Raw genomic sequence first — 13225 nt, 5'->3', positions numbered from 1 at the left:
CAATAACACATTGTTAATAACTTCCGGAGAAATTCTGGGAGATAAGGCCTTAGAGACAGTAAAGTCAGCCTACAATCGCAGGGGTTAACAAATGATAGAACAGTTTGGGTATTCAGATGATTAAGGATAAAAGTCAGAGTCCCAAAAAATATTTAATGAAGTCATTGGGTATTAAAAACTTAAGACACATGAAATTATTTTGTTGTTTGCCATAATTAAAACTGCATTGCAGAACATTAAGAGATGTTATTTCTAGCAGCATTTTTCCTTTTCATCCTCAGTGTTACTCCTACTGGCATATGATCATACCCAATGGAAGGAGGAAACCACACTGTGGTGACAGAGTTTATCCTATCAGGACTTAGTGTTTTGCCGGAGTTGGAACTTCTACTGTTCCTGATATTCCTCACTGTTTACATCATCACTATTGCTGGGAATGTTGGGATTATTCTTCTGATCATAAATGACCCTCGTCTTTACGTGCCAATGTACTACTTCATTAGTCACCTTGCCTTTATTGATCTGTGCTACTCTTCTACTATCACCCCCAAGATGCTGACTGATCTGCTGGCAGAGAAGAAGTCCATCTCTGTTCGTAGCTGCTTTACCCAACTCTCCTCATTCTCTCTCTTTGCTACAACAGAGTGCAACCTTCTAGCGTTAATGGCTTTTGACCGATACGTGGCAATTTGCATCCCATTGCGTTACACACTCATAATGGCGAAGAATGTCTGCTTGTGGTCAGTGGTGGGGGTGTATGCTGTCAGCTTTGTAAGTTCTGTGATTAACATTGGGTACATGTCTGTACTCTCCTTCTGTGGGCCCAATGTGATCAGGCATTTCTTTTGTGACTTTCTAGTCCTTTATAGGCTGTCATGCACTGATACTTGGAGCAATAAGATGCTATTGTTCGCCTTTTCTGTAATGTTCACAATGAGTGCCATCTTTATTATTCTATTCTCCTACAGTTCTATTCTCAATGCAGTTCTGAAAATCCAATCAGTGACAGGCAGGAGTAAGGTGATCTCCACCTGTGGATCCCACTTCCTGTGCGTTGTGATCTTCTATGGGACTCTCCTCTACATGTATCTCAGGCCCAACTCAAGCCATTCCCAGGAGGAGGACTTAGTGAGCTCTGTGTTCTATGCTGTGGTCATCCCCATGCTAAACCCTCTGATCTACAGCCTCAGGAACAGGAGCATGAAGAATGCCCTGAAAAAGATACTGTTCAAGAAGACCTTGCCATTCTGGTGAGAGGTTGGACTTTGTTACTAGAGCTGTAGAGCCCTGGATGCCATCTATGTAAAATATCCCTTGGAAGTTGTGTTCGTGTTCAATTTTAATTTTTTTTTTAAACTGACGAATACCAAATCGAACATTATCTGAAAATATGTGAGATCACATGATAATAAATTTAAAAAGACCGATTTTGAATAAGAACCCAATTTGGAGCTAGTTATAGCTCATATAAGTTCAGTACTGCCATATAAGTGCAGAATTAGTGTACTTTATTATATTTGTTATTGATAGCCCTATTACATATAGACGCGTGCAGATATACAAAGACCACCTTAAGTCCAATTGTTTGAGAAAGGACTAAAATTCATAGCTGAACAACAATAGTCTATAGAAACAGGTGCACATCACAATCCCTGGTATTCTTGGTGATTAGGTGTCCTGTCATTCATCTTCTAGGTGCCAGTTGCTCTGTATTGACTACATTACATAGCTCCAAGAAAAGTCCATTTAAATTGCGTGTCTTGACCTGAACTTTTTTTTCTGGAAATGAGAACGAGACTTGCTTTCTGTTTTAAATGTACAGTATCGGCCCTATGCCATGATCTCATGTAACAATTTGAACACTTTATTAACTACTAAAGATAAAAGTCAATCTAGGCAAATGTGTACACAGTGTATTACATTATTGGATCTGCTTGTGTAATTTGCTGATAAAGGGAGAGACAGAGCTCTAGGTGCTCAGATATCTAGGCCTGATGATCATAGGATGCACCTTTAGTAGAAGCTGTCAAATAAAACACACGAACGTGACCGTAAGAGAAGGAGTGAATTAGATGTATACTGCTAATAATGTACTCTAATAGAACAAACTTTGCTCTGAAGCAGCCAACACTCCAATCATGCCCAAGAGTGTGATTACATTATGAAAGTATCAAGATTTGTAAAATGAGCAAATACCAAGACCTCGCCTGTGGTGCACACTGAGCAATTGGTGACATAACAATTCATTCAAACCAGCATTTAATTCGTGCTGTGGTTGCTGGTGGGCACAACTGGCTCTTGTCGCACGGGGCTGGCATTCTTTGTTGCATCCCATGTGCAGCCTCAACTTCAGCTGCTTTTGGTTCTATGATAGGACTGGAGGCTTTACAACCGTCACAAAGTTTCAGAACTACAATATCTACTGTTCTTTGAGGAAAAACTATAAATCCCATCAAACATGGTTCTACACCTGTAACATCGCAGATAACTGTGTAACCACTACTGAGTTGTGCCTTCACCTCTTTCTTGCTGCTCAGAGCAGCACGATTGGCATTTCTTTTATTCAATGTACTCAACAAAAATGTTTATAGTGTGATATTGGGGGTCATTCCAACCCTGGTCCAGGGACCGCGGAAGCACCGCCAACAGGCTGGCGGTGCTTCCTGGGCCATTACCGCCGTGGTCAGAAAAGGGCAACCGGCGGTTTCCCGCCGGTTTACCCCTGGCCCAAGGAATCTGCCATGGCGGCGCTGCTTGCAGGCCGCCATGGGGATTCTGACCCCCTTCCCGCCATCCTGGTCCTGGCGGTAAATACCGCCAGGAACAGGATGGCGGGAACGGGTGTCGTGGGGCCCATGGGGACCCCTGCACTGCCCATGCCACTGGCATGGGCAGTGCAGGGCCCCCCTAACAGGGCCCCACAAAGATTTTTAGTGTCTGCTTTGCAGACACTGAAAATCGCGACGGGTGCCACTGCACCCGTAGCACCCCTTCAACTCCGCCGGCTCCATTCGGAGCCAGCTTCATTGTTGAAGGGGCTTTCCCGCTGGGCCGGCGGGCGGCCTTCTGGCGGTCGCCCGCCGGCCCAGCGGGAAAGTCAGAATGACCGCCGCGGTCATTTGACCGCGGTACGGTCTTCTGGCGGTTCCCGCCAGGCGGGCGGCTTCTGCCGCCCGCCGGGGTCGGAATGACCCCCATTGTCTTTGCATTTTGCTTTATAGGTTTCTTGAGTTTGATGCCATGCATACTTTTGAGGGTGACGCTGTATTTGCATACTAGTTTTCGCCTCAAAGCTCAGTGTGACTGTGCGCTTTGCGCAATGCTGCCCCCTCCAGCTTTCCTCCATTTTGTCTCATTCCTTGCTGGTGCCGTGTTATGTTTCTGATGCGGAGCTAAAGACCACTTCCCTTGGTCTGCACATCTCATTCGACTCCTCGCCTTACCCTTCCAGCACGTCTCAGGTGGAAGGTTTGGGCAGCAACAATAATTATCAGTTACTCTGATCCAGGTAGTGAATTTATCACCGGGTTAGTCAGCTCACCAGATGGCGCCCACATTTTTACACTTGTAGGTGAGCAGTTCCACGTTCCCATTATAAACTGACTGAGAAGTGACAAGGACTTCGATTTACACTGCCAAAGATTTTCCCTTTTAGTAATTGGGTCACAAGTTTATCCTAAGGCGTCATCTATTGTTCTAAGGAGGGATAGACCTGCAGTGGATAATACCATTCAAAAATAGCTGAAGAAATCTATTTCCACCCTTTTGGGCATTTGCAATACAATAGGTCTCGTATTAGATTTAGGGTGACCACCCGTCCGTAAATTTCACGGACTGTCCGTAATTTCGCCCTGCCGTCCGTTGTCCGTGATGAAACCTTTAACGGAGGGCATTTGTCCGTAATTTCAGCCTTTCACCTAAAGGACAAGTGACGGCAGGGCGAAATTAGGGGCAGATGAGTTTCCCCAGCAGGTTTCAAAGGCAGGGAGTCTCCTGTGCTCTGAGGGAGGGAGGGGCAGACAGATAAGAATCAGACCTTCTTGCCAGGGGGTCTCCTTCCCTAAAGATATGCAAATGTGCACAACTGGTAAATATGCAAATACAAAAGGGCTTGAAAACTTGCATTGACTTTACTAAAAGGAGTCACTTGAAGTTTTCTGATGGCAAAGACATTACTTTTAGAGAGGTGTTGTAATTGTGTTCCAAGGTGAGCTGTGGAGTAGGTGGTTTTAATGGAGTGTTATAATTTTTTTTAGTATTAGGTATAACCTGTATATTATTCAAATCTGTATTCCAGAAGCACTTTTTTTTTTAATTTAACCAAAATGTATTTGCGCTTTTTGTCGCAGCCTTTATTATGACTTAATTGTATTTTTCACAGTTATTTCAGGTACTTCGGTACCTCATAGTACTAACAAACATTGGCAAAGCAATAGGTCTCATCTACAAAAGAGTTATTGGCTTTGTTAATGTGTTTTAGCCATTAGCCATGTTATACACCAGAGTAGCTGCTGTTCAGCATGGCTTAAAGTTAGTGGCATAGTGGTGTGGAGTAGAGTAGCATAGGAGCAGTGGCGTAAAGCCCAGTGGTGCAAAGTACAGTGCAGCGGGGTACAGTGCAGTTGTTTAGAGTGTGTTAGCGTAGAGTGCAGTGGTTTAGAGTGCAGTGGCATGGAGTGGCGTGGGACAGAGTAGAGTGGCATAGAGTGCAGTGGAGTAGAGTTGCATACATTAGAGTGGCAGAGAGAGCACTAGCGTAGAGTGGTGCAGTGGCATAGATTGCAGAGTAGACTCATGTTGCAGGGAGTGCAGTGGCATAGTGTAGAGTGGTGCAGAGTAGAGCAAAGTGCTGTAGAGTGGAGTGATGCAGAGTAGAGTGGCATAGAGTGCAGTGGCATAGAATGCAGTAGTACATAGAACATCAGTGTATAGTACAGTGGTGGAGAGTGCAACGCTGCAGAGTAGAGTGTCAGTGCAGTGATGTAGAGTGGAGTAGAGTGGCACAGAGAGCAGTGGCGTAGAGTACAGTGGTACAGAGTAGAGGGCAGTGGCGTACAGTGCAGTTGTTTAGAGTGCATTGGCGCAGAGTGCAGTGGCATAGAGTGGCATGGGGTAGAGTTACATAGAGTGCAGTGGAGTAGAGTGGCATACAATAGAGTAGCAGAGTGCAGTAATGCAGAGTGGTGCAGTGTCAGAGTGCAGAGTAGACTCGTGGAGTGGTGCGGAGTGGAGTATTGTAGAGTGGTGTAGAGTAGAGTATAGTGCCTAGAGTGCAGTGGCGTAGAGTGGTGTAGAGTACAGAGTTGCAAAGTAGAGTGTCAGTGTAGTGGTGTAGAGTGGTACAGATAACAGTGGCATAGAGTACAGTGGTGCAGAGTAAAGGGCAGTGGCATACAGTGGAGTTGTTTAGAGTGCACTGGTGTAGAGTGAAGTTGCATATAGTGGCATTGGGCAGAGTAGAGTGGCATAGAATGCAGTGGAATAGAGTATATTGGTGCAGAATGCAGTAGTACAGAGCAGAGTGGTGTAGAATATATTGGCGGCCAGTGCAGTGTTGCAGAGTGTCAGCGTGCAGTGGTGTAGAGTGCATTGAACTAGAGTGCAGTGGTCAGAGTGGTATAGAGTACAGTGGCGTAGAATAGATTGTTTCAGAGTAGAGTGCAGTTGCATAGAGTGGAGAGTGCAGTGGAATAGAATGCAGTGGCACAGAGTGCAGTGGCATAAAGTAGATTATTTCACAGTAGAGTGAGGTGGTTTAGAGTGGAGAGGTGCAGGTTATAGTGGAGTTGCATAAAGTGGCATAGAGTGTGATGGTGTAAAGTAGTGTAGAGTGCCGTGGCATAGAGTGCAGGGGTGCAGAGTAGATTAGAGTGATGTACAGTGTATTGATGTAGAGTGCAGGGGCATAGAGTTGAGTGTTACAGAGTAAACTGCATTAGCATAGAGTGTATTAGCTTAGAGTGCAGTGGCGTACAGTGTAGTGTTGCAGAGTGGCAGAGAGTGGAGTTGTGCGGATTAGATTGGTGTTGCCTAGACTGGAGTGGTATGGCGTGCAGACGAGCAGAGCGCAGTGGTGTAGAGAGGCATAAAGTGCAGTGGCATAGAGTAGAGTAGTACAGAGTAGAGTAGAGAGGCATAGTGTGAAGTAGCATAGAGTGCAGTGACATAATGTGGAGTGGTTCCGAATGGAGAAGGGTGCAGTGGCATGGAGTGGAGTAGAGTGATACAGACTAGGGTGCAGTGGCGTGTAGTGGTGCAGAGCAGAGTGGAGTGTAGTATGGATGATATGCTAACACACTGCCATTACAGACAACATATTTTTGATTGAAATGACCATTACATTTGCACAGATATACAGTTTTTCGAATCAAACTATACTGTGCACAGATCATGATGTGTGGAAATTGCATCACCTAATGCAATGATTTGTTTTAATCATGTAAAGGTATTTGTTTCCAGCACAATTCAGAATTAACAAAAATGTGCTTGATTTGTACTTCTAATTCTGATATATTCGGAAGTTTATTTAAATGTTGTCATGTGATAGAAAAAACTCTTTCCTAACCCCAGTATCCACCAAGATTGTCGCATAAATCCTCTCACTTTGAAGTCAGAGAAAGGAAAGTAAACACTAAGGGGGTGATTCCGACCCTGGCGGTAAATACCGCCAGGGCCAGGGTCCGCGGGAGCACCGCCAACAGGCTGGCGGTGCTCCTTTGGGCATTCTGACCGCGGCGGTACAGCCGCGGCCAGAAACGGAAAGTCGGCGGTGTACCGCCGACTTTCCGCTGCCCAGGGGAATCCCCCATGGCGGCGCAGCTTGCTGCGCCGCCATGGGGGATTCCGACCCCCTCACCGCCATCCTGTTCCTGGCGGTTTCGACCGCCAGGAACAGGATGGCGGTGAGGGGTGTCGTGGGGCCCTGGGGGCCCCTGCAGTGCCCATGCCAATGGCATGGGCACTGCAGGGGCCCTCGTAAGAGGGCCCCACTTTGAATTTCAGTGTCTGCTTAGCAGACACTGAAATTCGCGACGGGTGCTACTGCACCTGTCGCACACCTTCCACTCCGCCGGCTCCATTCGGAGCCGGCTTCCTCGTGGAAGGGTGTTTCCCACTGGGATGGCGGGCGGCCTTTTGGCGGTCGCCCGCCTGCCCAGTGGGAAACCCAGAATGACCGCCGCGGTCTTTTGACCGCGGTACGGTCTTCTGGCGGTTCCTGCTTGGCGGGCGGCTCCCGCCGCCCGCCAAGCCTGGAATGACCCCCTAAGTTCCCACCGAAGACAGAGCCTGACATTTGACTTTGTTCTTTAAATGCACAGCAAATATGATAAGAAAAGAACAAGATTTACAGGCCTGTTTACAGAAAGGCACTCAGCAGGATACTGTAAATAAGGTTTTGGAAAGGGAAGGGCCGAATTCAAGCTGCATAGCCTAAAACAAATAAAGCCAACAAATTGTGAGTTACAAACCGCAAGGTCAATGGCAAGCAACAGGCAGAATGCATTCACAAGGAAGCACCATGAATTTACTTAAAGCGACAGCTGTGGGGTACTTTGTGGGGAAAGTCCAGTATTTTAGTCCATATCTTGCAGAGGTTTGGCTACATCAATCACCCAGGTAGTATGACGAGAAGACCTGGAGTGGTTTCCATGTTGCAGGAAAGGTCTGTACACCCATTCTATCAGTTTGCTACCATTTCCTATGGTACAGAGCTTCTGGCACACCTCTTGTAGGGTTAGTGCTAGGTGGCAGACATGAAATAGGGCATTTAATGATTATTTACGGTGGTTGTAAGTAAGGAGTTGACCGGCGTGAACATGGTAGTCTGCCACAAGGGTTTGGAAATTTAGTAGCTCACTGTTCAGAAACAAAGTCCCCAATTTTAAGACACTTGCAACAGGCCACTGATGGAGTTGCTCCGAGCACAGCCATCCTGTGTGAGTGGGAAGGCTTAGCAAAGGTAGTGCAGGAGCATAGGGTTTCTTCGTGTCAGTTTACAGGTTCTGGCAAGCCAAGAGAAAGCTGTGCATGATAACCCCGGATGCTGATCCGTAGAATGGTCAGTAGGAAACAATGAGCAGTGCATTAAGCCTTCCTTAAAAGTCTTTACTGGTAAACCCCATTTCATGCAGGGAGGTGAGCAGAAAGCCAGTGAGCCACCCATTGGACCTGTGCAACTGAATAATAGCATCCTAAATCCAGAAGACCTAATCCACCCGCAGTTAGCTTTAGAGTGGAAAGAGCTCCCGATGGCGCCGCAGTGACCAAATCAGACGTGTGGCCTATCTGAAGAAGGAATGAAGGACGAGCAGAGGAAGGTTTGCAAAATAATACTATCATTGGGGTAGCACACCATCTTCACTAGTGCCACGTGGCCTTTACAGAAAGCAGAAGAGAAGACCAAAAAGCAAACTGGGCTTGGAGGGACCGTTCGCTCTGCCGAGATTTTCATCCTGGAAATCAGTGTAAGAATGGTAGATATTAATCACTAGGTATCAAAAGGTAACTGGTTTCCAGTTCAATCTGAGTTCTAATTGTATATGAAGGCGAAAACAGTGCCATATGTTAAAGAAACACTAATTACATTTTAACATTTCTAAATTTTGTTTGTGCAATTTACATCCCAAATATTTTGAAGATTCTATGTGTACTTGACCCATTTGGGATAACCCAGATCTCTAGTTTGGCTTTTGCTCAATTTCAAAACCATATAAAGACATGGACAAAGCAGGCAATTGCCTTGCACAACCTTGCAAGGGGTCTGGCCCCTGCTCACCCTTCAAAAGCACTAACAGCGGACCATTGCACCAGAAGAGTTTGCCAAGGTTGATGGGTGTTGCTTGTTCAACCACTTGACAGTGCCCCTTCTGTTTCGCTCCTGTGTGCAGAGACAACTCCCCAGGTGGCCAATACCTTCAAATAGTCTTGGTGGACCCATCTTGTCTGATTTTAGGAATTGTCCCACCTTGTTCTTCTCTTCTTTATTTATCCAGTTCTTAGCAACAACCCTTTGAATTACTTGCCGTGGATCTCCCATTTGATCTCAGTTTCATCCTCCTCTTTGATTATTTTTGATTGGTAGTCCGGGCTCCCATTTCTGAGATAAATGTAGAGTTCCATTCATACACTCTAGTGCAGTGAGACTACAGACAAGTTATAGGTAAATCACATCCTGACATTAGGTGTGAGGCTGTCGCCCACACCATCTGCCCTGCCTCTTTAAAAAAATATTAGGTTGAAAGTCCATGGGCGGTTGGGGTAAGCCAGATGTTTTTGTTCAATTTGCTTAAACTAGCATAAGGTTAATTACCTTAATGTGTCCCAAACTGTTTGCCAGGGGTTTTAAAATGTTCAGAAACATAATCAAATTTTTGCTGTTACTTTCTCTTCAGGAAAGATTGGGTAGATTTGGGTAGGGGTGGTGGCCTTGCCGCAGTACTGAAGGGCATTAATTTACTACTGAACAAGGACATAATGTGACACCTGAATGTAGCATACCAGGAGGCAATCACAAAAGGTCCACAGTGAATAAATAGTGCTATGTTAAAAAAAGAGTAAATAAATGCAGTGACAACATAGTGAGGCATGGCCTCTCTTTCGTGTGTCTGTAAAACTGACGTTTGTTCTTGAATTTGTGTCCTGAATTTTGACCCTTTGTCCTGAATTTTTGTCCTGAATTTTGACCCTTTGTCCTGAATTTTTAACAGTCCTGTCCAGAATTTGCCTCAATGCCAGGTGGTCACCCTAATTAGATTGAGTTAGACCTATTGGCATTGTAAATTCATAACTGAAGTTTTCTTGCCACATAAATCAGTCAACCCTGCCTCATAATTTCGTCTAAAGCGTGTCACAAGAGGGTGTACGTCGAACCAGACGTCATTAAACAAAGAGACATTACAGAACGCTTATTGTTGGAGTTTTTTGATGATGGAAGAATGGGTAGAACGACAAGCTTCTTACTTTTCAGTGGCTGAGCAATGTAAGTGTTGTAATGGGTAGAAGTGGAACCTCGGGAGGTTCCAGAACGTCGGACCGCGAGGTGGAACGGGGGTGAGGAGACGGTGGCTGACCGGAGGAGTGACGGTTGGTTATGGAGAGGAGGCTGGGATGTATTACGGAGATTTGTACTTATAAGAAATAAACATAAGAAATATTTCTTACCCGCGTTGGATCTTCATTATGACACTTGCGACGGAGGTGGTCAACTCCGTGTGTTGACATCCCAACTCCTTTTGTTTTGTCGAGTTCGGCGTTTCTTCGAGCAGCTATCTATCGGGACCTGGAGAGTGGAATGGCTTTTCCGGTTCAGGAGGCGGAGACGAGTACAGATTTTCTAGCTCTCTTTGACCAATAACTTCAAAGTTTTTTTTTTTATGTTGTATTTCTGCTTCTTAGACACGCGCAACGAGGACAGCGTGCTGTTTCCTAGCAACTCCGGCATAACGTCAACTCGGCGTCTTCTTCTTAATAATTCAGACGTCGTTGGCTGCATTTCACAGTTTCTCCGCGCTCAACAAGGACAGCGTGCTGTTTCCTAGCAACGCTGGCACAAAGTCAACTCAGTGTTTCTTTTTCTTAATCATTCAGATGTCGTTGGCTGCAATTCACAGCAATCAGGAGACGTTTTTTCTGCGATTCATCAGCAAACAGAAATGGTTCTTCATATTTCATTAGGAAATTCTTCCAGAACATTTTACTCGAGATTTATAGTATTTATGTGATTAATCTTTGTTTTTTCTTATTATTCATATATATGTTGAGATAGTGTTATTCAAACAATTTAAAACGTATTATAAATGCGTCTTTAAACAACTTTAGGTATAAACTTTTATTTTAGACACTTCTGTATTTATATATACAGTGTGATTTAAATACTTTATTTGTGTCTACTCATTCTATCAATATGCAGAATGTTTCCTCTCCGCCTTTCTTTCTTTCCACTCATGGTGAACCCCCAATTAAGTGGGCTAAATGGAAGAAAGTTTTTGAGAGGTACTCCAGAGTGTGTGGTACATCGTTGAGCAATGAGAGAAGGACTGCTTTACTTCTTCATTGTTTAGGAACAGAAGGTCAGGAGGTTTTTGACCATCTTCCTGATCTTCCAGACAATGAAGCGATCAATTTGAATGAGTATGAAATATGTATTAGAAAGTTGGATCTGCATTATCTTCCTAAGGTTAGTACAATTCTAGAGAGGTATTACTTTGGAAAGCGTTTTCAATTGGAAGGTGAATCTATTGAAAATTATATCACTGATTTGAGACGTTTAGCTTCATCATGTAAATTTGGGTCCACAATAGATGAAAGAATTCGTGACCAATTCATGTTGGGGTGCAATGTTGAAAAAGTAAGAAGTGAACTATGGCTTTTAGATGATCCTCAGATTGACCAAGTCATTTCTTTAGCTAAAAGGGTTGAACATTCCCTTAAGTGTGTTGATGTTGTGAAACGCGGTGATTCCAAAGATGTCAATGTTGTTGGTGATGCTAAACTCAAAGTAATCAAACCTTTTGATAAAGAATTACCCTCCAGCGTTGCCAGCAAGAAATGTTTTAGGTGTGGGAGAGGGGGACATCTAGCCAATGGCAAACTTTGCCCGGCTATTAATAATTCTTGTTTGTTCTGCAAAAAGAAGGGTCATTTTGCAGTTGTGTGTAATCTGAAAAGAACAAAACAGCATGTGAGAGTGGTTGATAATGATGTTGATGTCTGTAAGGTTGAATCTGATTTTGCCTGTGGTCAAATAATACTTCAAGTTGGTGACGGATTATCTGGCCCTCTAGATTTTATTACTGTGGAGGGTAAAAGAACCAAAGTTCTTTTTGACTCAGGGGCAAAAATTTCCATTGTGTCTAATAAGTTTTATCAGAATGAGTTAAAGGGTAAGGTTAATCTATTGGAACCTGATATCAAACCTTGTGGTTATGGTGGTGAGCCCATTGATTTACATGGTTATTTTGTTGGTTTGATAGAATATGATCAACGTTTTACTTCTGGAAAAGTTTACGTTTCTAAAAAAGGAGACAGCATCATAAGTTGGTGGCATCAGAAAGATCTTGGAGTGATGCTTGATCCCAACAGTTCACCTCCTATTATAATAAAACATTCAGGAGACATAGATGGAGTGGATATAATGTCTACAACTAATCTCACTGAGAAATTATGTAAAGAATTTCCGAATGTTTTCAGTGACAGAATAGGTTGTATGAAGGGATATTCTCATAAAATCAAATTGCTTCCTGATGCTATACCGTTCTGTAGTAAAGTACGGAATGTTCCGTTTGCGGTAAGAGATGAGTTACAATTGGAACTCAAAAAATTAGAAGAACAAGGGATAATTGAAGAGGTGGAGGGAACTGATTGGTTGTCTCCCATAGTTGTAGCTAAAAAACCTAATGGTAAAATCAGGCTTTGTGTTGATCTTCGCAAACTTAATAGATGTGTAATGGTTAACAGATATCCGCTTCCCAACATTTCTGATTTACTAACCATGGTTTCAGGTGCTAAGGTTTTCTCTACTATTGACAACTTCAGCTTATCATCAGATTATCTTAGATGAATCTTCAAGAGATCTAACGGCCTTTGTTACACCTTTTGGTACGTTCAGATTCATTAGATTGCCTTTCGGCTTAATCTCGGCTGCGTCTGTATTTCAAAGGGCAATGGAACGCATTTTAAAAGGGATCAATGGTGTGTGTATATATCAGGATGATATTCTAATTTATGGGGAGAACAGTTATGCCCATGATGAAATCCTCAGAAAGGTGTTAATGAAAATTTCTGAACATGGTTTGACTATTAAGGTGGAGAAATGCAAATTTGCAGTGGAGAACATTGACTACCTTGGACACACCATATCTTGTGGTGGTTTGGTTCCCAAGAAAGATCTGGTCGACACGATCAGGAGTTTGGCTTCTCCAGCCTCCAAGGAAGAGCTAATGAGATTTTTGGGGATGGCTGAATACTATAGCTAATTCGTTCAGGATTTTGCCAGCTCATGCTTTAATATGAGACAGTTATTAAAGAAAGGTAAAGAATTTCTGTGGGATGAGGTGTGTGAGAAGGAATTCATCAAATTAAAGGATTGTTTGTGTAATGCTCCCAAACTGAGGAATTTTAATCCTAAATTGCAGTCTATACTGACAACTGATGCCAGTAGTAAAGGGTTGGGTGCTGTTCTGCAACAAGGTTTGCGTAGTGCAGAGAATACCATAGCATTAATCTC

The 13225-nt window shown here is 43.9% G+C and overlaps 1 protein-coding gene across 1 annotated transcript; it reads left to right on the top strand.

Moving 5' to 3' along the window:
* Positions 1–312: 312 nt before the first annotated feature.
* Positions 313–1254, top strand: LOC138286996 (olfactory receptor 8U3-like). The gene has a single exon (XM_069227359.1). The coding sequence runs from the start codon at positions 313–315 to the stop codon at positions 1252–1254; it is 942 nt and encodes a 313-aa protein (XP_069083460.1).
* Positions 1255–13225: the final 11971 nt, after the last annotated feature.

This window comes from Pleurodeles waltl, chromosome 4_1 (assembly GCF_031143425.1).
Source record: "Pleurodeles waltl isolate 20211129_DDA chromosome 4_1, aPleWal1.hap1.20221129, whole genome shotgun sequence".
Lineage (NCBI taxonomy): Eukaryota > Metazoa > Chordata > Amphibia > Caudata > Salamandridae > Pleurodeles > Pleurodeles waltl.
This window is presented reverse-complemented; position numbering and strand designations above follow the sequence as displayed.